At 32.8% G+C, this 27,990-nt stretch overlaps 2 protein-coding genes across 2 annotated transcripts; both read left to right on the top strand.

Moving 5' to 3' along the window:
• Positions 1-712: 712 nt before the first annotated feature.
• On the top strand, positions 713-8,089 carry LOC123875293. Its single transcript, XM_045921043.1, has 6 exons — positions 713-1,039; positions 1,977-2,046; positions 3,429-3,727; positions 4,583-4,864; positions 5,457-5,526; positions 7,728-8,089. The coding sequence occupies exons 1-6, from the start codon at positions 791-793 to the stop codon at positions 8,036-8,038; spliced, it is 1,281 nt and encodes a 426-aa protein (XP_045776999.1). The 5' UTR covers positions 713-790; the 3' UTR covers positions 8,039-8,089.
• A 1,398-nt stretch (positions 8,090-9,487) lies between these two features.
• LOC123875061 lies at positions 9,488-27,406 on the top strand. Its single transcript, XM_045920716.1, has 3 exons — positions 9,488-9,498; positions 9,987-10,073; positions 26,559-27,406. The coding sequence occupies exons 2-3, from the start codon at positions 9,993-9,995 to the stop codon at positions 27,396-27,398; spliced, it is 921 nt and encodes a 306-aa protein (XP_045776672.1). The 5' UTR covers positions 9,488-9,498; positions 9,987-9,992; the 3' UTR covers positions 27,399-27,406.
• The last annotated feature ends 584 nt before the right edge of the window (positions 27,407-27,990 follow it).

Here is a 27,990-nt window from a genome sequence, read left to right as displayed (position 1 = left end):
TACCTACCTATTCGAATCTCCATTTGCATGGTAGCAAAAATGTATACCTACCTAGATTAGATTATTACCCAACTGCGGCTAAGCCCAAAAGTAGGGTTATGTGTGTAGTATGCGCTACATGTAGGTATGTATGTTCGTTGCAATGTCCACTCATACCTGCTTAATGGCTCAACCGATTTTGATTAATGATACGTCATTAGATGATGATGGTGAGAGTGTCACTACATAAGATTCTTAAAAAATCAAAATGAAGAATTTTATGCGCTTTAATGTGCGGGCTGAAAAAGATGCATTGCAAACTAAAGTCGAATTTTTTTGGGACCCTAATACTAAGCTTTCGGTGTCCGTCCGTCCGTCTGTCAGCAGGCTGTATCTCGTGAACTGTGATAGGTAAATTGAAATTTTCACAGAATGTGTTATTTCTATTGTCGCTATAACAAAAATACCTAATAAAATGTTCAAAATGGCCACTATTCAAATAAAAAAGTGTTTTTTCTAGTACGATGGCACGGAACCCTTCATCCGACTCGCACTTGGCTGATTTTTTTTTAAACTTTTTAGATTACTTGTTTAGTTAAATTTTATTCGACCGTGTCATAAACAAAATCCCTTCGTATAATTTTGTTTGTGAAGGATTAGATATTGCTGATTTCTTAAACCGTCTCGAGTAAGAAAATCTCTAGATGTCACTCGCACGAGATACCCTATCAATACAAGATATCATCATGGTATATAAGCCAGATTCTATTGCAACAAGCCATTGTTACTTCACAATCAGTCGAAAAGCACAATGAAGGTCTTTATCGCCCTCCTCGCTCTGGTAGCCCTGGGATGCTCAGCTCCTCAACCAAGACACACCTTCCACGAGCATTATGAAGAGTTCCTGGACGTCATCAGAGAGGAGATTGAGGAGGAGCTTGAACAGTTGATGGACGAATACGCACAGTTCGAAGAGTTCAAAGCGGGAATAGAATACCTTATGTCGCCCAGATTTAGAAACTTGGTTTATGAAATGGAAGATATACCCGAGTTTAAGGCTGTGAGTATATATTTTTTTCACATTCTTATATTTCTAAGGGGTTCTAGGTTAGTTATATGCCAACCCCATCGTTCCAAACTAAATTAAAATCAAACTAGTTCAGTAAATCTTAAACTATTACAATTTCAGAGAATCATTACAAATTCATACACCGAAATGTTTAAAGGTTGAATCCTTACCAATATTCAGAAAATGTAAAATTTCAGAAACTTGATTCTTATTTTAGTTATATATATAGTATATTATAGTATAGTATATAGTATCAGGGTTTTTAGGATTCTATAGGAAAAGGAATTCTTAGAATTTCGTCCAGTCTGTCTGTTTGTTTGTGTTTCATAGCATTTTAAAAATAAACTACAATGCCCGCTGGCACAAGGTTTCAAGAGAATATTTTGAAGAAGTAGAATTCAAATCGTACAAGAACAAATTAATAATGGTTTTTCGAAAGAGTAGATGATAGAAACGCACTTGACCTCTTAGTTCAGATTTCAATACATCCCTCTTCGACCTAACAACTTCGCAGTTAGGGTCTACTGGTTAATACATATAATAAAATTGTAGAAAAGTGGTGTCTGTACAATGGAAATATATTAAAAAAAAAGTAGCAGGGGTTGTTATTATATCGATGCCGAATCCGAAATTGTAATTAATTTTTTTTGTCTGTTTGTCTGTTTGTCTGTGTGTTTTCACTAATATATTGTAGTATAAGCTTCACTTAACATTTAGTGTTTATTTCATGTCAATCGGTTCATAAATAAAAAAGTTATGTCAATTTAAAGAATCACGGCGAACATTTTTAACGTACATGCTGCCCGAAAAAGTCACTATTCCACGCGAACGAAGTCGCGGGCACAGCACAGTATATTATAATTAAACAGTGTGTTGCGAGTTTACCTAAACCACAAACTTAGTGCTTATTATTGGAACTTATTTTCAGATGGTTGAATTCCTGGAAACTCACAACATCGACATTCTTTACTTCATCAATCAAATCAACGAAGCTGTTGGTGAGTAGCCCATATACTCGTATTGTTTCACTGGAAGTTTTATTAACCCCCGACTCAAAAAGAGGGGTGTAATAAGTTTGACGTGTGTATCTGTGTATCTGTCTGTGGCATCGTAGCTCCTATACCGATTTTAATTTAGTTTTTTTTGTTTGAAAGGTGGCTTGATCGGGAGTGTTCTTAACTATAATCCAAGAAAATCGGTTCAGCCGTTTGAAAGTTATCAGCTCTTTTCTAGTTACTGTAACCTTCACTTGTCGGGGGTGTTATAAATTTTTAATTTACACTTGTTAGTTTGCTCGCTTACTATTCAAATAAGATCTAAACTTCGTATGTTTCGAGCGTACCACGAACGAACTCTTAAACGGGTTTACTACTTGTCTAATCTTTTTCACGTTTTAGCACGCTTATCTTTGGCTCGACGCAGCCCATAGCCATATCTATTTCTTTTTCGTGTTTCGTCTTTTACCCCAACATGTTTTCACACTTTTTCACAAGTCATTTTTTATTTCTCACGCATGACCGGCGTTCAACCATTTATCTCGATATTGATATAAATTGTCAACATGTGATTGATTATCTCTTAACGGTATTTTGTTTCGGTCTTTCTCTTATCTAGTCGCTCCGATTTCTTCTGAAATATTTCATTTGAATAAGTTTTTTATCTTTACGTAAGAGGTGTTATGATTGACACCATTTTGTTTTATGTAACATGTTGGAATACCCAGAAATATTTTTTCTGCAATGATTTTATTGCGTAAAATTATATAGACTTAAGTGTGTGTGACACGTATGCATGTATCAGCCCAGGCTATACAAGTGTAAATTAAAAATTTATAACACCCCCGACAAGTGAAGGTTACAGTAACTAGAAAAGAGCTGATAACTTTCAAACGGCTGAACCGATTTTCTTGGATTATAGTTAAGAACACTCTCGATCAAGCCACCTTTCAAACAAAAAAAAAACTAAATTAAAATCGGTTCATTAATTTAGGAGCTGCGATGCCACAGACAGATACACAGATACACACGTCAAACTTCTAACACCCCTCTTTTTGGGTCGGGGGTTGATAAATATGCGGATGAAGGCTCTGTTGGCTTGATTTCTTCCGACATCTTGAACAATCATTGTTACTCACATTTTTCAAAATAAAGAATCATTTCATTTCATTTCATTTCATTTCAATCATCATATTGCAACAAATTAAGAAGAAATAATATTAGACTATACATACCGTGTATCAAACCTTTCTCTTGAATCACTCTATCTATTGATGAAAACCGCAGTTACGTAGTTTAAAAGATCTAAGCGTACAAATGGACAAACGGGAAGCGACTTTGTTTTATACTATGTAGAGATTATATAAGTAAATTTTATATTTTAGACGATATCCAGGATGCTAGAAGAAGCACTCGCCAAGCGGTAAGCGGTCGTGACATGTCGGCCTTCATCCAGGACTCCATCAAACTGTTCCCTAAGGACAAGCTGGTTGCTCTGTACGAGGAGAAGACCGCCAACTCTGAAAGTTTCAGACTTGCCATGGAAAGTTTCTGGAGTGAGGAATGGGACCAGATCTACGGCGCTCTTTGGCAAAATGATGTCTTCCTAAGCGAAGTCCAGGAGCTTAATGCTAATGGCATCGACGTTCAGCTTGTGCTTCTGGAAATGAGGGCTGTTATGGGAATTTTCGATTGAAAAGTACGAAAGTTTGAAAGAAAATCATATGTAGAACGTCTTGAAGGAAGAGTTGTTGTATATAAAAAATAAACTTGTTTTTCTTGAATGTTTTTTTACTTGCCTTACAAGTTCTCACCTGGGGGGTGTCTCGCTAACTCAGTGTCTAACTGAATGATAGTCATTTGCTTAGCTTATTTGTTCAAAATGGCCACTATTCAAATAAAAAAGTGTTTTTTCTTGTACAATGGTACAGAACCCTTCATCCGACTCGCACTTGGCCGATTTTTTTAAAACTTTTTAGATTACTATTGTTTAGTAAAATTTTATTCGACCGCGTCATAAACAAAATCCCTTTGCATAACTTTGTTTGTGAAGGATTAGATATTGCTGATTTCTTAACAGGGCTCTCTCCGTCACTCGTTTCATACAATCGTAGTTCCAATTTCATTTGAATATTAAGCAACCAAAGTCCATGAAATTTTGCAAAAATATTCTAGAAACTAATATCTGTGTCTGTGGTGTTTTAGATTTTTCTAAAAATATGTAGTTTTAAAATTACAGGGGCTCAAAGATTTGTATGAAAATTTTTAAGACCGCGTAACTTTGAAACCGAATATTTTAACAGAAATCTGGAAAACCACAGACATAGATATTAGTTTCTAGAATATGTCTGCAAAATTTCATGGACTTTGGTTGCTTAATATTCAAATGAAATTGGAACTACGATTGTATGAAACGAGTGACGGAGAGAGCCCTCTTAAACCGTCTCGAGTAAGAAAATCTCTAGATGTCACTCGCACGAGATACCCTATCAATACGAGATATCATCATGGTATATAAGCCAGATTCTATTGCAACAAGCCATTTTTACTTCACAATCAGTCGAAAAACACAATGAAGATCTTTATCGCCCTCCTCGCTCTGGTAGCCCTGGGATGCTCAGCTCCTCAACCAAGACACACCTTCCACGAGCATTATGAAGACTTCCTGAACCTCATCGGAGAGGAGATTGAGGAGGAGCTTGAACAGTTGATGGACGAATACGCACAGTTCGAAGAGTTCAAAGCGGGAATAGAATACCTTACGTCGCCCAGATTTAGAAACTTGGTTTATGAAATGGAAGATATACCCGAGTTTAAGGCTGTGAGTACAGATTTTTTTCACATTCTTATATTTCTAAGGGGTTCTAGGTGAGTTATATGCCAACCCCATCGTTCCAAACTAAATTAAAATCAAACTAGTTAAGTAAATCTTAAACTATTACAATTTCAGAGAACCACTACAAATTCATACACCGAAATGTTTAAAGGTTGAATCCTTACCAATTTTCAGAAAATGTAAAATTTCAGAAACTTGATTCTTATTTTAGTTATCATGCTCAAGGTTTTTAGGATTCTATAGGAAAAGGAATTCTTAGAATTTCGTCCAGTCTGTCTGTTTGTTTGTGTTTCATAGCCATTTTAAAAATAAACTACAATACCCGCTGGCACAAGGTTTCAAGAGAATATTTTGAAGAAGTAGAATTTAAATCGTACAAGAACAAATTAATAATGGTTTATCGAAAGAGTAGATGATAGAAACGCACTTGACCTCTTAGTTCAGATTTCAATACATCCCTCTTCGACCTAACAACTTCGCAGTTAGGGTCTGCTGGTTAATATATTATAGTTAAACAGTATGTTTAATACCTACCTAAACCACAAACTTAGTGCTTATTATTGGAACTTATTTTCAGATGGTTGAATTCCTGGAAACTCACAACATCGACATTCTTTACTTCATCAATCTAATCAACGATAGTTTTGGTGAGTAGCCCATATACTCGTATTGTTTCACTGGAAGTTTTATTAGTATAATTTTGATTATTATGACACAAAAGGCTTAGAATTAGGAACACAGTAGATAAATGTAACTTAAGATAAAGAGGTGAGTCAATGTGAAAATATCATGAAGCATTATTATCACGTGTTATTGTCATTAGGGTTCTGTACCTCAAAAGGAAAAACGGAACCCTTATAGGATCACTTTGTTGTCTGTCTGTCTGTCCGTCCGTCCGTCGTGTCTGTCAAGACAACCTATGGGGTACTTCCCGTTGATCTAGAATCATTCAATTTGGCAGGTAGGTAGGTCTTATAGCACAAGTAAAGGAATAAATCAAAAAACCGCGAATTTTTGGTTACATCACAGAAAAAAAATATTAAAATGTGTTTAAACTAACTATTAGTACCAAGTGGAGTGTCATAATTATGAAAGGGCTTTACTTGTACATTCTAAAACAGATTTTTATTTATTTTTAAGCGTAAAAGTTTTTGATTTATCGTTCAAATTGTCGGAAAAAATACCCAAGTACGGAACCCTCAGTGCGCGAGTCTGACTCGCACTTGGCCGGTTTTTATTTTTATATAAGCCTTATTGAAATAAGCCTTATGAGAAGTTTTCCTAGCGCGCTCTTTTTAGTTTGATTGGTTACTATTCAAATAAGATTTAAACTTCGTATGTTTGGAGCGTACCACGAACGAACTCTTAAACGGGTTTACTACTTGTCTAATCTTTTTCACGTTTTAGCACGCTTATCTTTGGCTGAACGCAGCCCGTAGCCATATCTATTTCTTTTTCGTGTTTCGTCTTTTACCCCAACATGTTTTCACCCTTTTTCACAAGTCATTTTTTATTTCTCACGCATGACCGGCGTTCAACCATTTATCTCGATATTGATATAAATTGTCAACTTGTGATTGATTATCTCTTAACGGAATTTTGTTTCGGTCTTTCTCTTATCTAGTCGCTCCGATTTCTTCTGAAACATTTCAATTGAATAAGTTTTTTATCTTTACGTAAGAGGTGTTATGATTGACACCATTTTGTTTTATGTAACACGTTGGAAATTCCAGAAATATTCGTTCTACTATGATAATATTGCGTACTTAAATAAAAAAATTTCAAAAGAAAAATAAAACCGACTTCAAAAACCAAAAACACTAAAAAGTAGAAAATAATTTTTGTTTAGCTACACATGTAATGTACCTAGGTATGAAGTCGAGCGAGCATATTAAAACAAAATTAGAAATCCAAGAGTGAAGCTCGCCCGACTTCATACCTAGGTACATTACATGTGTAGCTAAACAAAAATTATTTTCTACTTTTTAGTGTTTTTGGTTTTTGAAGTCGGTTTTATTTTTCTTTTGAAAATTTTTTATTTCACAATTTTTAGTGGCCCCACTGTACTATAATATGCTATGCCCAGTTAAAACCCTACTGTTTACTAAGCTATTACAGTGATCGCGAGCAATTTGCTCTTATCCATTGAGGAGTTCTGTTCTCCATCTCCGAAGATATTCATCAGATCTTCACCAAATTTATATGGAACCACCTGCACAGTATACCCTTTCAAACAAAAAAAAAAATTTCCAAATCGGTCCAGGGGCCTTTGAGTAATCGGGGAACATACATAAAAAATATAAAAAAAAATAAAAAAAATAAAAAAAGATCCCGACGAATTGAGAACCTCCTCCTTTTTTGGAAGTCGGTTAATTATATAGACTTTAGTGTGTGTGACACGCATGCATGTATCAACGTATAAATACGCGGTGTTTACGCACCTTTGGGTAGGCATTTACAAGCAAGCTTCAAAAAATGGCAACCCGTTACCAAAGTTGATTATTATATAACTAGGGACTCGCCCCAGCTTCGAACAGGTACAATTTACATACTAATGTGGTATCAGTGTGGTTCTTTTGCTATATTTCAAAAGAATAAGACGGCATTTTCGATTAAGGTTCTGTTGGCTTGATTTCTTCGGAGATCTTGAACAATTATCGTCATTATGCAATAAATTAACACGAACCAATACGTATCGAACCTTTCTCTTGAATCACTCTATCTATTGATGAAAACCGCATTAAAATCCGTAGCGTAGTTTAAAAGATCTCAGCGTACAAATGGACAAACGGGAAGCGACTTTGTTTTATACTATGTAGATATTATATAAGTAAATTTTATGTTTTAGACCTTATCCAGGATGCTAGAAGAAGCACTCGTCAAGCGGTAAGCGGTCGTGACATGTCGGCCTTCATCCAGGACTCCATCAAACTGTTCCCTAAGGACAAGCTGGTTGCTCTGTACGAGGAGAAGACCGCCAACTCTGAAAGTTTCAGACTTGCCATGGAAAGTTTCTGGAGTGAGGAATGGGACCAGATCTACGGCGCTCTTTGGCAAAATGATGTCTTCCTAAGCGAAGTCCAGGAGCTCAATGCTAATGGCATCGACGTTCAGCTTGTGCTTCTGGAAATGAGGGCTGTTATGGGAATTTTCGATTGAAAAGTACGAAAGTTTGAAAGAAAATCATAATATGTAGAACGTCTTGAAGGAAGAGCTGTTGTATATAAAAAATAAACTTCTTTTTCTTGAATATTTTTTTCACTTGCCTTACAAGTTCTCACCTGGGGGGTGTCTCGCCTAACTGAATGATAGTCATCATTCAGTTAGGCGAGACACCCCCCAGGTCATCATCAGACCTTATTTGACATTGGTTAGTTCTACATTGCTGCTTCACTGAAGGATATCAAAACAATTTTTCTTAGAAAACCTTCAATGGATTAAAAATAAATGTCACATGAGCTCGGATGCTATCATTTAGTGTCAGACACTGATTTAGCGAATCAGTAGGCTGGTGGTAAGTGACGATGCAGTATAAGACGGTAGGGGGCTACTTGGTAGGGGTGTGGAAGTTTTTATTACACCCCTACTTACCGGTTCTATCGGTTTCTACACGGCATCGTACCAGAACGCTAAATTGCTTGGCAGTACAGCTTTGTCAGTAGGGTGGTAACTAGCCACGGCCGTAGCCTGCCACCAGACCAGACCAAAGACAATTTAGAAATTATAAATTCCCAAATTGGCTTTGCCAGGAATCGAACCTGGGACCTCCCATTTGTAAGACCGAGCGCTCATCAATCAACTATTAATAAAACTTTTCAGTAAGTAGGTAAGAAGGTAGGTAATCCAGCCACTTCCCGTCAGCGGCTGGCGGGAAGTGGCTGGATAAGGAAGGCTGAGGACCGGGTGTGGTGGCGCTCTGTAGGGAAGGCCTATGTCCAACAGTGGACGTCCACAGACTGATGATGATGATGATGATGATGAAATAGGTGAGAATAAACCTATAGGTGGATACAAGACAAGTGGGGAATTCCGTACAGGAGACCTAATATGTCCAGCAGTGAACGTCTATTGGTTGACATCGAGAACGATAATGACGAAGAACAAAATTCTTGGCACATAAATATTTGCCTCAATTTAATTAAAAAAAAATTATATACTTACTCACAATATTCACAAATACTATAAAAACTTACTTAAATATAAAAATTACAAAACAAAAATGTCATCTAAACCACTGTAACGAAGCAGGGTGCCCAGAACGCTGGCTGCGTTACCTCGTTGAATGGTCAGACTAATATGCTGACCAAGGTAACTGCCAGACCTCCAGTCACCCGTGGACTCCACAAGGGATGACAGGTCCTTTAAAATGGATCTGGCATTCTCGCCCCACAAACCCATGGTCTCCACTCCAAAAGGCACAAGTATGAAATTATTTTCTATATTTTGCCTTAATTAGATTCCTCAATCATGAATTAATTACTATATCATCGGATCCAACCAACAATAGATGATCGGTTCCGTTGTTTATAATAATATTCTCCATTGTTCAAAACATCAATACAACTCGGACCATTGTCATGTTAGAACCAATTCAAGATTCATCAGTGAAGGCAGTTGTAGTAGTGAACTAAAGCAATTTTATCGCAGCAGATACCTATGGACTAAGAGCCCGTGAGGGCCAGACCTTCGTTATTTATAAACGTTTATATGCGCATTGTCCCCAACACAGGTAGGAACGATCAGGGACTATGAAGTTTGGATCATCGTATTGGTATATAACAGGTAACAAAGGTGTATAAAATAAAATCTTTCATTGAAATACCTATGCACTGTATTTTTTATACTATCTGACAATGTATGACGTGATTTCTAATAGATTCTATTTCAAAGAAAAATTTACACTTTACACTTTGACGAAAGATTTTATGCACCTTTGTTAGTTATCTGCCTAAGCCACGATGGTCCAAATTTCATAGTCGCTGATCGTCCCTCCCTGTATTGGGGACCATGCGCAGAAAAACTAACTTTCAACTTTTATAAAATAACGAAGGCCTGACCCTCACAGGCTCTCTCTCTACTATATTCCTGGGTATTTATTTCGCAATAGTGGAAAATGAGAAATGTTGCCGTTGTTTTAGTTCCCCTGTGTTTCGGACTTGCTTCCGGATTTATTGTTCCCTCTGGCATACAAGAGGTGAGTATTTGGGACTTTACAATATTCGGACGCCATTATTATTCTGTAGTATGATTATTATCGGCGAACCGCAGAATCGTACTACAATGAGGTTCAGTAATAACTGGGGACTTAAATTTTTCCACTTCAAGGGGCTAATAGGTTCAAATTATAAAATTAATGATATTGTTACTAAGTAGATGATGCCTAACCACAACATTAATTATTATGCTTAAAAATCCCGCGAATGCTCTTTGACATTGCGGGATAACAATTAAAATATTAGTGAATTAAAAATAGTATTTTCTTATGAAATTAATACATTCAGTACTAATTATTATTATTAGTACTGGATGTATTAATTACTGGATGTTTTAATTATTTAATAAATGCAGAAGTGCAGAATGCAGAACGATCGTGCAAAATAGATTTAAACGGACACTTTTTATCGCACAAAATCGTAGAGTTTCCATGCAATTTTAAAAAGCCTATCTTTGAAGTCGTGGGCCTCAGCTAAATATTATTATAAAAATTACGTAATTTCTAAAAAATAGTAATAAACTTTTTTACATAATTACTATATATTATAGTATACCCAAAATAATTTTAGATTCGTGGCACATCAAACAGTCAAATTTTTGCCGATATCATCGATGTATCTTCTTCTTCTCCTCTCTGGGTTGGTTTCCGCAAGTAGGGTAATATTGTGTGTTCTAGCTCAAGTCTCTAGATGACGCGGCGCGCCAGCGCGCGCCGGATCTATAAGACTTAAGCTAGAACACACAATATTTTCACAATAGATATCAGTTACAAGAGAATGATCAGGTTATTGTTACTAACTCATGTAGAAAGATGATTCAATGGTTGATTTAGCACATTCTCAACTGATGCAACTACTTACGATACTGAGTTGGAATATTTTATACAAATTCTATTCTTAAGCATCGATTAGATTATTTAGAATAATTTATATTTTGTACTGGAACCCTCAAGAACCTACCTAATGCAATTAATGTAGCACTCATCTCAAATTTATGTTAAGCGGAGGTTCAGTTTATGATGGGAGCAAGTTAAAGCGGAACAGGCATGTCAGTTTATTAATATAAGTAATTAGTAACCACACTCCTTTATCGTAAAGTAAAAATTCAAGTGTTGCGGTATAAAGGTTCAAACACGATCGTTCAATTATTTAATCATTCATTTATTCATTTATTCAAGTATTCAACTCATGGTAAGTGGTGTGTCAGTTTAAGATGGAAGCATACTAAACCAGAACAGGTACGTTTGTCAGTTTATTAATATAAGTATAATTAGTGACCACACTCCCTTACCGAACATTCAAGTGTTGCGGTATAAAGGTTCAAAGACAATCGATCAATCATTCAATCATTCATTCATTCATTTATTCAAGTATTCAACTCATGGTAAGTGGTGTGTCAGTTTAAGATGGAAGCATACTAAACCGGAACAGGTACGTTTGTCAGTTTATTAATATAAGTATAATTAGTAACCACACTCCCTTACCGAAAATTCAAGTGTTGCGGTATAATGGTTCAAAGACGATCGTTCAATCATTCATTCATTCATTTATTCAAGTATTCAAAACATGGTAAGTGGTGTGTCAGTTTAGGATGGAAAGCATGCTATGCCGGAACAGGTAAGTATGTCGGTATATAAGTATCAATAATAATTACTAACCACACTCTTATAATAGAAGGTTAAAATTCAAGTGTTGTAGTATTAAGGTTCATCCAATTCATTCATTCATTCTAGTGTTATGGTATCCCACTAAAGCAAGTGTCCGAGTCACAGGTGCATGCCCGGGATCGAACCCCTGCCCGACTTATAACCGGAGGCAGCGGACGTCTTAATCACTATGCTATCATGACTCATAGAGTAGATCGAGTTCGGTTGATAGACCTACTATTCCATAAAATACTTACATTAACACTTTTCTACCTAACTATTTTTGCCGATAAAATCATATTTCATATAAGTAAGTATAAGTACTTTTTATTCTCTAAATGGGCGATAATTTTTATAAAATTATTATTAATCGATCCGCTTTTGGTAAGTAACTAATGAAATATTATATTGTATTTTGGCATTACACTATTTCAATTGCTGTAAACATTACATACATAGTGCATAATATGCATACTTATCTAATGTAGAAATACAGAACAGACGCCATGAGTGTTAAAAAATAATATCAAAGTAGGTATAGTCGGGATACATCATGTGTTAACTAAAAGTGATTCTTTTTCGGTGTCTAATGACTCGTATTGCAGGATTGCATATTTGCAGTTTGCTTCCTAATAGGGAATCCTAAACATGCATGCGGCATCTTATGTATGTGTGTAATAATGAGATCTTTGAATGTCATTCTAATTACTTTTATGTTTAAGAGTCATTATTCTATGCAAATACTATGAACTTTTGACTTTATTGATTGACTATTAGAAGAACCTAAATTCTGTAAGCACTGTTTTCACTACGCATTTCTTTTGTGAGCACTTCAACGAGCAAACGTTTACTTAATTCACTTAAAAAATCATTTTTTAAATTCAAAAAGCAGTTGTTTAGCTTCAGTATGTATGTATTTTTTTATTTTTTTATTTTTTACATATTTTAATGAAAGAGTTGTTGCATCTACAGAGAAATAATATTTTTTTTAATATTAACTTCTTACCTAATAGTATTTTAAAAAGTTACATTAAGTACATACATGTTTAAATTTCATTTCACCAAAAAATCTTTAATTGTTTCAGAACTAGTTAATAGTATGATGTAACAACATTAAAAAAATGTTATTTCTATAACAGGGCTTCGAACTTTAGTAATAATCCTTTTAATTCGGATGACGAATTACCTATAACTTCAAATTCAACTTCAAAGAGTAAATCACTCAATAAATTGAAGAAATCGAAAAAGCGGCAGTCAGATTCAGAATCTGAACCGGAACCACCTGTAAAGCGTAAGAAAGCGCTTCAAAAAAAGCCTGTCAAGGCTGCACGTCCTTCATGGGAGTCTGAGGTGAGTTATTACACTTTATTTTTACTGTAAATATAATATTATTACAATTGTTTTCAAGAAATATTAGAATTCTGACTGAATATAAGCATCAACTAAACCCTTTAAGAAGATATTAATGGTTTTTTTACATCATTATATTTAATTATTTAATTATTAGTTAATATTAGCTTAGCACGTTTGAATATGGAGCCTAAGGTCTCAAGTTCGATTCTTGAGCTGGATCAAATAAATTGTTAGCTTTAGGGGAGGTTTCGCAACTCAACTCTGGGTTGTTGAATTTATTGATGGAAACCTATTTATTAATAAACATTTTATTAACTGAGTTAATATTTTTTAATAACTAAAAATATTATTTTTGTCTTTTCAGTACGAAGAAGAAGTGGTGCAAAAGCTTGAACCACTTAAAAATTTTATCACCAAAAAAATAGCATCAGGGTATTCTACCCAGCGAAAACCAGAGAAATTAATAACGGAAGGCGATTATTACTTAGAACTCCGCATCTATAACGCTGCTGAAGCATCAAAGATAAGCCCGGGTAATCGATGGCGTCACGCCCTTTTTACTTATAAGTCATGTATGGATACCAACTCAGAAATTTGGCAGGCAACGAATCGCTTGGTCGCTGCTGCTAAGGAAGATTTTAAAGGGGTTAAACCTACACTATACCCAGCATGAAAATTTTAACTGCATTTTACTAACTTCAAATAATAACTACTTAGTATAATCTCATAATGACTTTTTGTGATATTTGTAATATAACAGTGCCAAAATACTTTTCACATAAGAAAAGTTATATACATAAGTCTAATTGTTTACTTCGCACAGAATTCGATAATGTTCAAATAATTGGAACTGCTTTTAAGAACAGAATACTAAGCTATCGTGTATGTCCATCAAAAAAATTTTTGTTACCTGAGCAATTTTTATCTGAAGTTGTAAATACGATATGTAATTTAGTAAAAAGAAGTCTTGAGAAACATAATGCTCTTAAAATAAATTTTGAACTATTTGCGACTTTTACTTTGCCAAAAAATAATGAAAAATCTTTGAAGTCGTTTAATACTAAATATGTACAAATTTTTCAATCCACAAACATAAAAAATATATATTTAGAGTGTGTAAAAAGCCTGCTTAACAAATTATCAGAGTTTGAACATTCAGAATCAGGCTGGTCTTTTGACTCTTTGAATAATTTAGAAGTAAACATTAATAAATATAATCCTTTAAGGACAGGCTCCTATATTCCACTACCAATAAAAATTCTGAAAACTAGATCTTGTGTAAATATTAAAAATAGTGATGATAAGTGTTTTCTGTGGAGTATATTAGCACATATGTATCCCACCGATAAAAACTGTAATAGAGTATCTTCATATCCTCATTATTCAAAAGTTTTAAAAACAGATGGTATGTCGTTTCCACCATCTTTTGAGGATATCACATTATTTGAAAAAAATAATTCTGACATAAGTGTTAATATATACAGTTTAGAAAAAAATGGTGATATTAACGGACCTCTGTACAAAACCAGCAAGCGTAAACTTGTTCATGTTAATTTGCTTTACATTACTAAAAACAATAAAAGACATTTTTGTTTGATAAGAAACTTTGAACGGTTGGTTCATAGTCAACTTACTAAAAATAAGTCTAAAATTTTTTTATGTGAGGAGTGCTTCATTTATTTCAATTCAGAAGAAAAATTATGCAAACATAATTGTGCTAGAATTAAAACTGTTCTTCCAGAGAAAAATAGTAAATTATATTTTGATAATTATGAAAGAACTCAAAGAATACCAATTGTGATTTATGGTGATTTTGAAAGTTTATTAAGAGAATATTCTGATAAAAGTAAATCTGGGCATACTGAAACCATACAGGTTCATGAAGCCACATCTTTCGCGTACTATATTTGTTGTGAATCTAAACCTGAACTTAATGAACTGGTTTCATACATAGGAGCTAACTGTGCTCAAAAATTTGTAGAAACAATTTCAAATGATGTCAAACGATTACATGCAATTTTGTTAGAAAATAATCCCATGAAACTACTTACTGAAACTGAAAAGAAATGTTTTCATAATGCAAAAGTTTGCTGTATATGTAAACAAAAATTTACATCCACAGATAAAATTGTAGCAGATCACGATCATTTTACAGGGGAATATAGAGGCGCGGCTCACAACATTTGCAACTTGAGTGCAAAGAAATGTCCTTTTATACCTATTATATTTCATAATTTAAGTAATTACGATTGCCATCTTTTTATTAAAGAGTTAGCGAGTATTAATGGTCGTATAAATATTATTCCAAAAAATAAAGAAAAATACATATCTTTCACAAAATTTATATCAATTGATTCAAAAACTGCTGCTCAGCTGAAATTCATCGATTCTTTTAATTTTCTCAGTTGTAGCTTAGATAAATTAGCTAGATCTTTACATCAAGATGACTTCGTAAACTTGCGTAGGTATTACAGTGATCAGTATTTATTTGATTTGATTTGCAGAAAGGGTGTGTACTGCTATGATTATATAGACTCTTTAAAACGTTACGATGAAACTGAGTTACCAAAACGAAAACATTTTTTTAATAAACTTACTTCAGAACTTATTTCGGAAGAAGATTATAAACATGCATTGAAAGTTTGGAAAACTTTTAAAATAAAAAATTTAGGCGAATATACAGATTTATATTTAAAATGTGATGTACTATTACTAGCAGATAGTTTTGAAAAATTCAGAAAAATTAGCTTAGCAACCTATTGCTTAGATCCGTGCTATTATGTTTCTTCACCTTCTTTAAGTTGGGATGCAATGCTTTTGCATACCAATGTAAAATTAGACCTTATAACTGATGTGGAGATGTATCAAATGATTGAAAAAGGTATACGAGGTGGTCTAGCTCAGTGTTCTTTAAGGTATGCTAAAGCTAACAATAAATATATGTCTGACTATGATATCAACAAATCAAGTAACTTTTTGGTATATTTAGACTGTGTGAACCTGTATGGTTATGCAATGATGATGAAACTTCCTACAAGTAATTTTAAATTTTTGAACAAAGACCAAATTGAGACTTTTGAAATTGATTCTATTACTGTTGATAGTAACATTGGTTATATACTTGAAGTAGATCTTAGTTATCCATCTGAAATACATGACGCTCACTCAGATTTACCATTTGCTGCTGAAAAATTCACACCTTTTGGTCATAGAAATGCCAAGCTTATTGCAAATTTATACGACAAATGTTCCTATGTTATTCACTACATCCATTTAAAAGAATGTCTTAAAAACGGTCTAAAATTGTTAAAAATTCATAGAATTCTATCATTTGAACAAAAAGAATTTTTGAAACCATATATTGAATTGAATACCTCTTTGAGGCAAAAAGCAGAGTCTGAATTTGAAAAAGACTTTTTCAAAAAACAAAATAATGCTATTTTTGGTAAAACCATAGAAAATAAAAGAAAACAAGTAAATGTAAAACTTGTTAATACATGGACAGATAAGAATAATAAGACAAACAGGATTATTGGAGCAGAAAAGTATGTAAGTGCGCCTAACTTTAAATGTTTGTCGATATTTACAGATAATTTGGTTGCAATCCAATTAGAACAAACGAAATTAATTTTGGATAGACCAATTTATGTGGGGTTTACTGTTTTAGAGTTAGCTAAAACACATTTATATAACTTTCACTATTCTATAATGAAACCATTATATAAAGAAAATATTGAACTTTGTTATACTGATACTGATAGCTTACTATATCGCATATATACTGATGATTTTTATTCAGACATGAAAAAGAATATTAAGTTTTTCGATACCAGCAATTTTAGCGATAAAAATGTTTACAATATCCCTCAAGCAAATATGAAAATTCCGGGGTTTTTTAAAGATGAGATGGGTGGAGATGTTATTGTTGAATTTGTTGGCTTACGAGCAAAATTGTATTGTATTGAATCACAAAAAATGTCTATTAAAAAGGCAAAAGGAGTGACAACATCTGTTACCAAAAGGTTGGATATAGATAAATACAAAAATGTGTTATACTACAATCAATCAGTCAGAAAGAATATGTGTGTTATTAGATCTAAAAATCATAATGTATATACCCAAAAAATTAATAAGTTAGTTTTAAATAGTGAAGATGATAAAAGACAAATTTTAAAGAAGCAATTTAAAACGTTGCCGTGGGGGCACTACAGTACAATTTTTTAGTTGTTAATTTGTACAAGATTTTATGTTATTCATTACTGTGCAATTTTGATTGTTCATGTATGCATGCAAATATTGAAATAAATATTTACTACTCATCATCACTGTCATTTTATTATTTTACCTTTTAGTTTTTTATTTTTATATTTATCGAGATCAATAACTTGAGTTATAGTGATATCATAGCAGGTGATAATGTTTGCTTACTGACCTTTACGTTTGTTTATATAGACCTTCAATTTCAACATTATATCCTTATCACCTTGGTCAAGAAATGAAAATGCAGTAAGCAAACATTAAGCAAAATTAAAAAAAACCTTTACATTGAAGGGAATCGAACCCTTGAAATATTTGAAAAAACTTGATTGTACTACCTAATATTTACATGGAATACGTTAATATTATTAGGTACTTAGTACAATCATAATGTTTTCAATTAATAGTTTAAAATTTAAAAAAACAATTTTATTCTTTTAACTACGTTTATTTCATAAATAATGAATTCATGCTACAGCTCCTTACTCTAAAAAACACTATTTTTATAAACAAAAAATATGATGATATTTAAAAATAAGCAAATTACATTTCAACAATAGTTCACATTTATATGGAGTGAGTAATTTTTGACATTATTTTACCTATCAAATTTTCTGTAGCATCCATAACTTCATCGTAATTATCCTTGACTACATACTGTGCACTAACACTAGGAGTATCACCATTTATATTTTCATCTTGTTCTCCTCCATTTAGTCCATAAATATTTATTTTTATTAAATGAAGCCGTCTTCCAGTTGCTTTGCGAATAACATAGGATGTTGATGTAGAAGTTGGGGGTGAAACAGGCTTCAATAGTGATAAACTGCATTTTTTCTTTTTTTTCATCTCCTTACTAGATGCTTGAACTGGTTCTGCTGCTTGTTTTTGAGCTAAATCCTCGCAAAGTCTCTGAAATTCAGTTTCCGCGAACCCGTTTACATCTTGTGCGTAGTAAAAAGGATTTGTTAGATTTTCGTTGGGTAAGATAGGAGTCGACATAATTCTGAAACAAAAAGAAAAATAATTAATAAATAACGGTAAAAAAATACATGCTTTATTAAAAGTCAGCACATTGTTATAAAATAATTATAATAACTTACCAAGTAAAATACTCGATATTTATTATGATAAAATTATGAGCGCGGCTACTGTTTTCTTCGGGAGCTGTAGCAGGAATGAAGCTTTAATAAATAATAATTAATCTAATACTGTCTTGCGATCTAAAACGATGTAATTTGAGCAAAACGAAAACATAATGCTTTAGTGACACAGCATCACATTCCAAGTTTTTCCCGAGAGCTGTAACAGGAATGAACATGCATCGATAGTAAAATCTTATATAATCTTGTATTCTCAAATGGGTAATTTGAGCAAAGTGAAAACAAATCTTTAGTGACACAGCAACGCATTCCGAGTTTACACGTGTATGGTGTCATTTCTTTAAATTGGTTATTAACATTATGTTACATTTTAGTTATAAAATTATATAGAATATAATGTGAAGACTTTATAACAGGATTTTATCTTTTTTAACAGAAAACACAATGAAGTTGATCAAACAACCAGTAACATTGGAAATTAACAATTTAAATATAGAAGCGTCATCAATCCAAAAAAGGCATAGTTTGCTATTGCCCGATACGATTCGCTGTATAATATGTGGACCGTCAAATTGTGGCAAAACAAACACAATGTTAAGCTTATTACTACATCAAAATGGTCTCAAGTTTCAAAATGTTTACCTATATTCTAAAACAACATTTCAACCAAAATATTGTTTTTTGAATAAAGTTTTAAGCATGGTTCCAGCTGTTAAGCTCTTTACCTTCAAAGATGATAAAGAGGTTATTCCTCCTACTGAAGCCTTGAAAAATTCTGTATTTATTTTTGATGATGTTACTTGCGAGAACCAAGTAAATATCCGAGATTATTTTTCAATGGGTAGACATAAGAACATCGACTGTTTTTATTTGACTCAAACATATTCTAAGATACCAAAACAATTAATTCGAGATAACGTAAATTTTTTAATAATTTTTAAACAAGATGATATAAATTTGAAACACATCTATAACGAACATGTCAATTCTGACATGACTTGGTCAGACTTCAAAAAATTATGTTCAGATATATGGAAAGATCCATACACATGTTTAATAATTAACAAAGATTGTGAATTAAATAACGGTAGATATAGAAAATCTTTCGACGTTTTTGTAAAATTTTGAATGAAATTATTTAAACAGATTGTAATTTAAAATTAGTTTCATTTTAATTTTTACTACATAGTTCAATGGTTGTGTAAAATAATTAAAAAAAGAAATGGAAACAAGTTTGAAAAAAGAGTTAATTAAATCAGTAAAGGCTATTAAAAGTAAAGTAAAAAGATTACGTGATGAAGATGAAGAGTTAGAACTGAGGCGGAAAAAAATATTTAAACCACTGTCTGATCCTTTGAAAGCAATTGTTACACTAAATAAATATGCTACAAACAAATCTTATCACGAAACTAATTGTAACAACGCAAGTGTTGAAAATAATCAATCGCCTGAAATTCCAAATATAAACTCAAAACAAGATGGTGATATTGAAATTACTCACAACGATAATAACTTTGAAGAAAATCCGAAAAAACAAGAGGAAATGTCTGAACCTTTGGAATTTCTAAATGATGAAGTCAACATTTCCGAAACACTGGCAGACAATGATCTGTTTGGCGAGCAAAGCAATGTATCTATACCATTTGGTATACGTCGCATTAACAAAAAATTGATGATAGGAAATACCCCCGTCAAATTTTCAACTGTAGATGATATGTCTTCAAACAAATTAACTTTTATTACTATTGATGATAAAAGTTATGAACTAACTGCTGGTTTAATAGAACTTTTATTAAGAAATAAACCAAACTTGAATAAAGTAACTGAAAGTGATAAAATCACATATAAAGATATCTTAATTAGTACTAGTGCTCATAAAAGGGATTACAATCCTGCTAATCAAATTAAAGGTGACAAAGGAAAAAAATATTCTCAAATCATCAAACCATTATTTTATGAAAAGGATATGTGTGAAACAAACAAATTAAAGTACGGTGGTAGGCTACCAGTTTTAAAGAAATACAAAACTGATACTGATCTCATCTATTGGGATGATCCTAATGAGTTAATTGAAAGATTAAGATTGATTATTGCGTCCAGAGACGCTGGCAACACTAATCATGATAATGAAATTCTTTCGATTATTGAAGAGTTAAAAGAAGCGGGTATAATAAAAGAATAAAAGAAAGCACATTTATGGAGCGTGTTCAGTATTGATAAGCAGGTTGAACATGAAAGTTGATAAGTTTGGACATCATGTTAATAAGATGCGAAGAATGAAAGGAGTGTTATTAGAATGCGCTTTGAAGTGTACAAACAATAATTTGGATGCTCAGCATAAAAGAGTAAAAAATCTTGCGCAGCCGGTAGATTCTAACGATTGTGTTACAAAAGAATACGTTGATGTTTTGGCAGAGAATCTTTCAAAAAAAATATCATCAATTAATCAGTTTATTACAGAAATAAATATTAAAGTAAGTAATTTGATCGAAATCACCGAGGCTAGTAAAGTAAAACATGAGCAAAAACAGCGTCGTAAATGAAATACATAAAAATGCAAGAGTAAACTTCCCTCGTCGACATGTTGTCATGAGAGATATAGACGATTTATGGCAAGCTGACTTGATTGATATGAAATCTCTTTCGAAACAAAATTCAGGTTATAAATATATTTTAGTTGTAATTGATACATTCTCAAAATATGCTTGGGCATTTCCACTAAAGTTTAAAAATAAAGATCAGGTCTCTAAAGCGTTTGAATCTATATTAAAGAAAGGACGTATTCCAAAAAACCTTCAAACTGATTTTGGAACTGAGTTTTACAACGAAAATTTTAAAAAGATAGTCAAAAAGTTTAACATCAATCATTATTCTACATATTCCACTAAAAAAGCTTCTATAGTTGAAAGACTTATAAGAACTTTAAAAAATAAAATGTATAAACAATTCAGTTTCCAAGGAAACTACACTTGGACTAAAGGTGTGCTAGAAGAAATAGTTGAAAATTATAACACCTCTAAACATAGAACGATCGGTTTATCCCCTAACGCAGTTAATGAAAATAATAAGAAACTTATACTTCAAAGATTTAATGTAGGAAAACAGTTAAAAATCCTTAAGAAGAGAAATTTAAAAGTTGGAGATTTTGTGCGGATTAGTAAGTATAAAGGTGTTTTTGAAAAAGGTTACACTCCTAATTGGTCCACCGAAATATTCCGTATTAAAAAAGTACAGAAAACGAATCCTGTTACTTACCTTATAGAAGATGCTAAACATCAGCCAATTTTGGGCTCATTTTATGCAGAAGAACTTCAAAAAACAGAAAATCCTAATGTCTATCTTATTGAAAAAGTTTTAAAAAGAAAAGGAAACAAGATATTTGTAAAGTGGTTAGGATTTCCATCGAGTGAAAATAGTTGGATAGATAGAACGAATATTTTATAACTAACCAGTTCCCAATTTATTTATTGTTATTTAAGTGATAGTATAGTTATTTTACATTCATTGTAATAAAAGTAATGAAAGAGAGCAGTATTCTCAATTGGTTTATAAATCATTTACCATTTGAACTTCATCTACCTGGATATAATTACTGTGGTGCTGGTACAAAATTGTATAAAAGGCTTGCACGGGGAGATCAAGGTGTAAATAAATTGGATGAATATTGTAAACAACACGATATTGCATACGACTTGTCAACTTCATTAAGTGATCGTCATAAGGCTGATAAAATATTGATGAAAAGGGCTAAGCAACGTGCTTTAGCATCTGATGCAACTTTGGGAGAAAAGATAGCAGCAAATTTAGTTAATAAAGCTATGATAGCTAAATTGTATACCGGGTCGGGACTGACTAGTAAAGCCAACAATTCTAAAACAGTGTCGCCAAAAAAATCCGCTTCAGGCACTGGTTTGAAAAAACACTTTAAACATGTTGTTGCTCATGCAAAAAAGCATGTGCAAAAAATGAAACCCAAATGTAAGAAAATGGCTATAGAATTAGCCATAGCAGCGGCTAAAGAATTGACTAAAGACTCGTCAATAAAACTTCCTCGAATTATACCAATTCCAAAAACTGGTGGAGTACTTCCTTTGATACCTATTTTTGCCGGATTATCTGCTGCGGGTAGCTTAGCTGGTGGTGCTGCAGGAATCGCTAAAGTTATAAATGATTTGAAAGACGCTAAAAAACGTTTTACAGAATTAAAGAGGCATCATGAAAAAATGGAAACCCTCCATATAGGCAAAGGTTTACATATCAAACCGCATAGAGGTAGTTTAGGAATTTACATTTCAAATGAAAAAAACTAAGAGAAAGGCTACCCAAACGAGCGCTCACCAATATCGACATCATCAACCATTCGCAAGACATTCCTTACTTTCGAGGGGTGTTTATGAGAGATGAGATGCCAAAACATCCTTTTCGAAAAGAATGTGGTATAGTTAATTTGGATAGCTCCAATAATCCTGGCTCTCATTGGGTAGCCTATGCAAAAGTAAATAATGAAATTCAATACTTTGACAGCTATGGAAATTTAAAACCACCTAAAGAGTTAATTCAATATTTAGGAACTGGTATGAGTTATAATTACAAAAATTTTCAAGGTAGTCATCCTTATAACTGCGGTCATCTATGTATAAAGTTTTTAAGAAGTTTTTGGAATACACAAAATAAAATGTATAAATAGTTCAGTGAAATCAGTAAATATTTAGTTTACGATCATGTCTGTAACAATCACTATTACCGGGCACAAATCTGTGTTGGAATCATTTTTTCAACCTCCTCTTATTCTCAATGGTGAATATGAATGCGGTTTATTATATTTTTCTGCTCTGAACTCAATACCAAACATAAATCATAGCAATAACATATTTGCATATGCTGATGAATGTAAATATTTAAAAATTCCATATGGTACTTATGATTTATATGACATAAGAGAATATCTTGCGAGTAAGTTAGACAACTGTGAAATTGAAATAAAACCAAATAATAATACTTTAACATGCTCGCTTTTTTGTTCCAAAACTGTACATTTTGACGTAGAAAACAGTTTAGGACGCTTACTTGGTTTCCCAAATGTAAAACTTGAAGCAAATAAATGGCATGAGTCTGTTAATCCAGTTAACATTCTTCCCTTGTCTGTCATCAGGATCGAATGTGATCTTATATTCGGATCATTTAATAATGGGTTTGCATCACATATTATTCATGAATTTATTCCTAACGTTCCTCCAGGATATCGATATATAGAAATTCCAAAAAATATTATTTATCTTCCTGTTAATAAGAGTAATATATCATCCATAACTGTTAAAATCATTGACGAAAACGGTAACAATATTGATTTTAGAGAAGAAAATATCCAACTGAGACTTCATTTACGTAGAGCAAAATGATAGTGTTTAATAAAACACTTGGATATGAGGTGAAAAGAATCAATCATTTGCCTGCTACTAAAGCGCGTACACGTATTAAAGCAAATCGTAATATTGTAACAAAAAGAAACAAAGATTTTCTCCGATCACTCGGATTCAAAGTATGAATATTCTAAATATTAATAACACCCCAGTATTCGATAATTCTATCGAAAGTTATGAGATCCACACGTACAATCCATACAATAACAGCTTTAAAGAAAATGATGAAATTCGCATTCCAATACATCAGCAAGACATATACATATTACCATGTAATAGTTCAATTTATGTTGAAGGCTTTGCCACAGTGACTGGAAAAGATCAATCGGGGAAAGAAATAAAGAAACCTGTAAATTTTACTAATAACCCTGTTATGTTTCTATTTCAAGACATAAGGTATGAAATGAACGGTATTGAAATAGATCGCGTAAGAAACCCTGGAATAACCACAACATTAAAATCATACATATCGATGAATGAGGGGGATAGCAAAGTCGCAGCATTGTGGGGTTGGCAAATGGATGGTTTTAAAATGACAGAGGGATATTTTAATGCTGTTATACCATTGAATAAAATAATGGGATTTGCTGAGGATTATAATAAAATTATTATAAACTGTAAACATGAACTTATTCTGAATAGAAGTAATAGTAATTTAAATAGTGTAACAATTCACAAGGATGATAATATAGATATAGAAGTACGAACAATTCAGTGGCGTGTGCCGCATATAAAAGTTTCGGATCGTGAAAGACTCTCACTACTTAAGTATTTAGAAAAAGACAAACCTATTCAAATAGCATTCAGAAATTGGGATTTATATGAATATCCTTTACTTCCTAAAACTACAAAACATTCGTGGTCAATTAAAACTACTTCTCAACTTGAAAAGCCTCGATATGTTATTTTTGGTCTACAAACTAATAGGAAAAACAGTAAGACTAATGATAGTTCTATATTTGATCATTGCAAATTAACAAATGTAACACTGTTTTTAAATTCACAGTATTACCCATACGATTCACTTAATTTGAAATTTGATGAAAATAAATACAGTATATTATACGAAATGTACACTCAATTTCGTCAGTCTTATTATAATCTTCCTGTTGACCCGTTGTTTGATCTGATCACATTTAAAGAAAAGGCACCACTGTTTGTAATTGACTGTTCAAGACAAAACGAGAATTTAAAGACAGGACCTGTAGACGTACGTTTGGAAATTGAAAGTTCGCAAGATATCCCGGATAAAACATCAGCATATTGTCTTATAATAAACGATCGCCTCTTTGAATATAAACCCTTAAGTAATATTGTTCGCAAGTTGTCATGAGTGTCATCATTGATGTACAAGGATTCAAGACGGATTCCAATGAGTTTATAGTAAAAGAAATAGCTATATTGTGTAATAACCATATCCAGACTTATTTAATCAAGCCACCATACCCATTTTATAATTTAACGAAAACGGAAAGAAAACAAGTTTGTTGGATAGAAAAAAACAGAGGAATACATTGGAAAGAAGGTTTTATTTCATACTTAAACTACAAAGATTATGTAAACATGAATAATTATTTAAATAATAAACGTGTTTATGCTAAAGGTGTAGAAAAAGTGCAGTGGATATCGAAAATGTTTGGTTGCGATAGTGTTTATAATTTGGAAGATAAATCTTGCCCTAGCTTATTAAGTTTGTATGAACAATACGAAACGAATAGTGATGTGTTTAGTTGTTTATACCATCCTTCAATATGTGCATTAAAAAACGTGCTTGTTTTAAGAAAATGGTGTCTCGATAATAAAATTTTCTAAAAAATATATATCTAGTAGTTTTTATTTACTTTCCTTTTGTTAAGGGTTGATTAGTAATATAAGTATGACTAGCAAAGTATAGTCAATATTTTTATTAGTTGTTGATTAATACGACTTTAGTTTATTCATGTACATGGTCTAAGAAAGTCATTCCTTTTCAAAAACTCAAAGTAATCATCATAATTATAAACAAATAAAAATGATATTAAAAGTTAATGATTTAGTTGACGTTGTTATTGTAAAATGGAATTTGTGTGGGCTGCATGATGTACATATATTAAACTATAAGGAATACGATGGTATTCTGATATCAACGATCTCAAAGAAATCCAACATTTATTATCAAGGTCTTAAAGTTTCCGCACGCGTATTAAGAATAAATAATAAGTATGTTGACTTGATACCATCAGCTGATTAATGTGTAACTAAAACCGTCTGATTTTCATAAATAACCTTATAAAGCTGAGTCATTAGGATTTATCTGAAATTGACACATTAAAAGTAATTTGTTGAACGATTTAAAATAAACGATTACTTATATAAATCCAAATAATGCTAAAATGAGATGTCAATAGCGATAAGTAGGCTATCCAAGAATAATATCACCATTGAATCATCTTCGAGGAGTTTGTGACAACCTGATCATTCTCTTGTTACTGATTATATTTAACATCGATCGTGAAATTGGAAGTTGTAGCTCACGTCTATACGATGCGCGGCGCGGTGCAGCTACACCGCTAGACGCGCCGCGCTTTATCTAGAGACGTGAGCTACAACTCCCAATTTTACCCTACTTCCGCACTTAAACGTTTCCGATAATCGATGGCCGATATTGATAGAGTTGAAATAACAGATATCTAAATACTTCTTTTCAGATCATAACTGATTTGAAAGTCAGCGTAAATTCTGTGCACAGCAGTGCTAGAAAGACAAGAAATATTCTAAGTGCAGGCACATCCACCATACCTAGTCCCACTGAAAAAGCTGTTAATGGTTCTCTTAATACAGATTTATATGAACATAGTCAGACAAAGGAGTCAGATGTGAAAGAGAGAGCATATATTTACATAAAGCAAAACGGTAGCAAGTCCATACGGAATCGTCTTTATGACTCACCTATTCCTCAGAACAGTAACGCTCACAAATCTTACTTGTTTAATATAAAAGTTTTTGAAGAGCTTCCTAGACAATTCTGGATTGGGTACATGAGTCAACAAACAAATACAGAACCAAATAAACTTCAATGCCATACAATGGAAAATAAAAACCAGAAAAAGTTTGACACAATTTTTTTAGATCCTATGAAAGCACCTCTATTGAGACCTGGATGTAAAAGCAATAAAAGATTAGATCAAGACCAATTCAAATATGTAACTGCAGATCTCGATTCATTTGTGTTAAATCCATCCGAAATTAGAAGTTTAAAACCAGATCTATCTAAAAATATTGGAAATATAAAAGGGAAGGTGCGTGAAGAAGTGGTTTCTTTAGATAAAATTGGACAGAAAAATTACCTTAGTAATGATAAATCACTATTGGATGAGTTAATAAAACAGAAATTAAATGAACATGGTAGTTTATTTGGGTGTCGCGATTGTTCGAATGCTTTGAGCACAGTGAAGAAAAATAAATTGAGTAATCGCATTCTCTTGGAGGCGATTCGTAAATGTGGTAGCAATTTGTTGCCACGGGAAGTTGAAAAGAGTAAACAATGATCATGATTTATTATCCATCCATACTAATTACTAATATTATAAATGCGAAAGTGTGTCTGCCTGTCTGTCTGTCTGTTTGTATGTCTGTTACCTTTTCACGGCCCAACAGTTAAACCGATTCTGACGAAATTTGGTACAGGGTTAGCTTATATCCCGGGGACGGACATATGCTACTTTTTATCCCGGAAAATCAAAGAGTTCGCACGGGATTCCTAAAAACCCATCCGCTTAACCGATTTGTATGAAATTTGGTACCGAGCTAGCTTGTATCCCTGTAATTGACATAGGCATTTTATCCCGGAAAATCAAACAGTTCCCACGGTACTTTAAAAACCTAAATCCACGCAGACGAAGTCGCGGCCATCCTCTAGTTTCTTATATTATACGTATGTCAAGTAAGTAATGTTTGTAATTTTTCTAGTGTACAAATAAAGGATTGAAAAAAGAATATAGTTTATTTAAATTGATTTGTTACCACGAGCAGTTCAAAAGAGTAAACAATGATCATTTCTTATTATTTCTGTTACGTAATGATTGTATATTTTTTTTTAGTTTTAGCCGATACCAAATAACAAGATGAAAAATGTCCAGG

Source organism: Maniola jurtina, chromosome 19 (assembly GCF_905333055.1).
Source record: "Maniola jurtina chromosome 19, ilManJurt1.1, whole genome shotgun sequence".
Taxonomy (NCBI): Eukaryota; Metazoa; Arthropoda; class Insecta; order Lepidoptera; family Nymphalidae; genus Maniola; species Maniola jurtina.
Note: the sequence above shows the minus strand (reverse complement) of the source record. Positions and strands in the feature narration are given on the sequence as shown.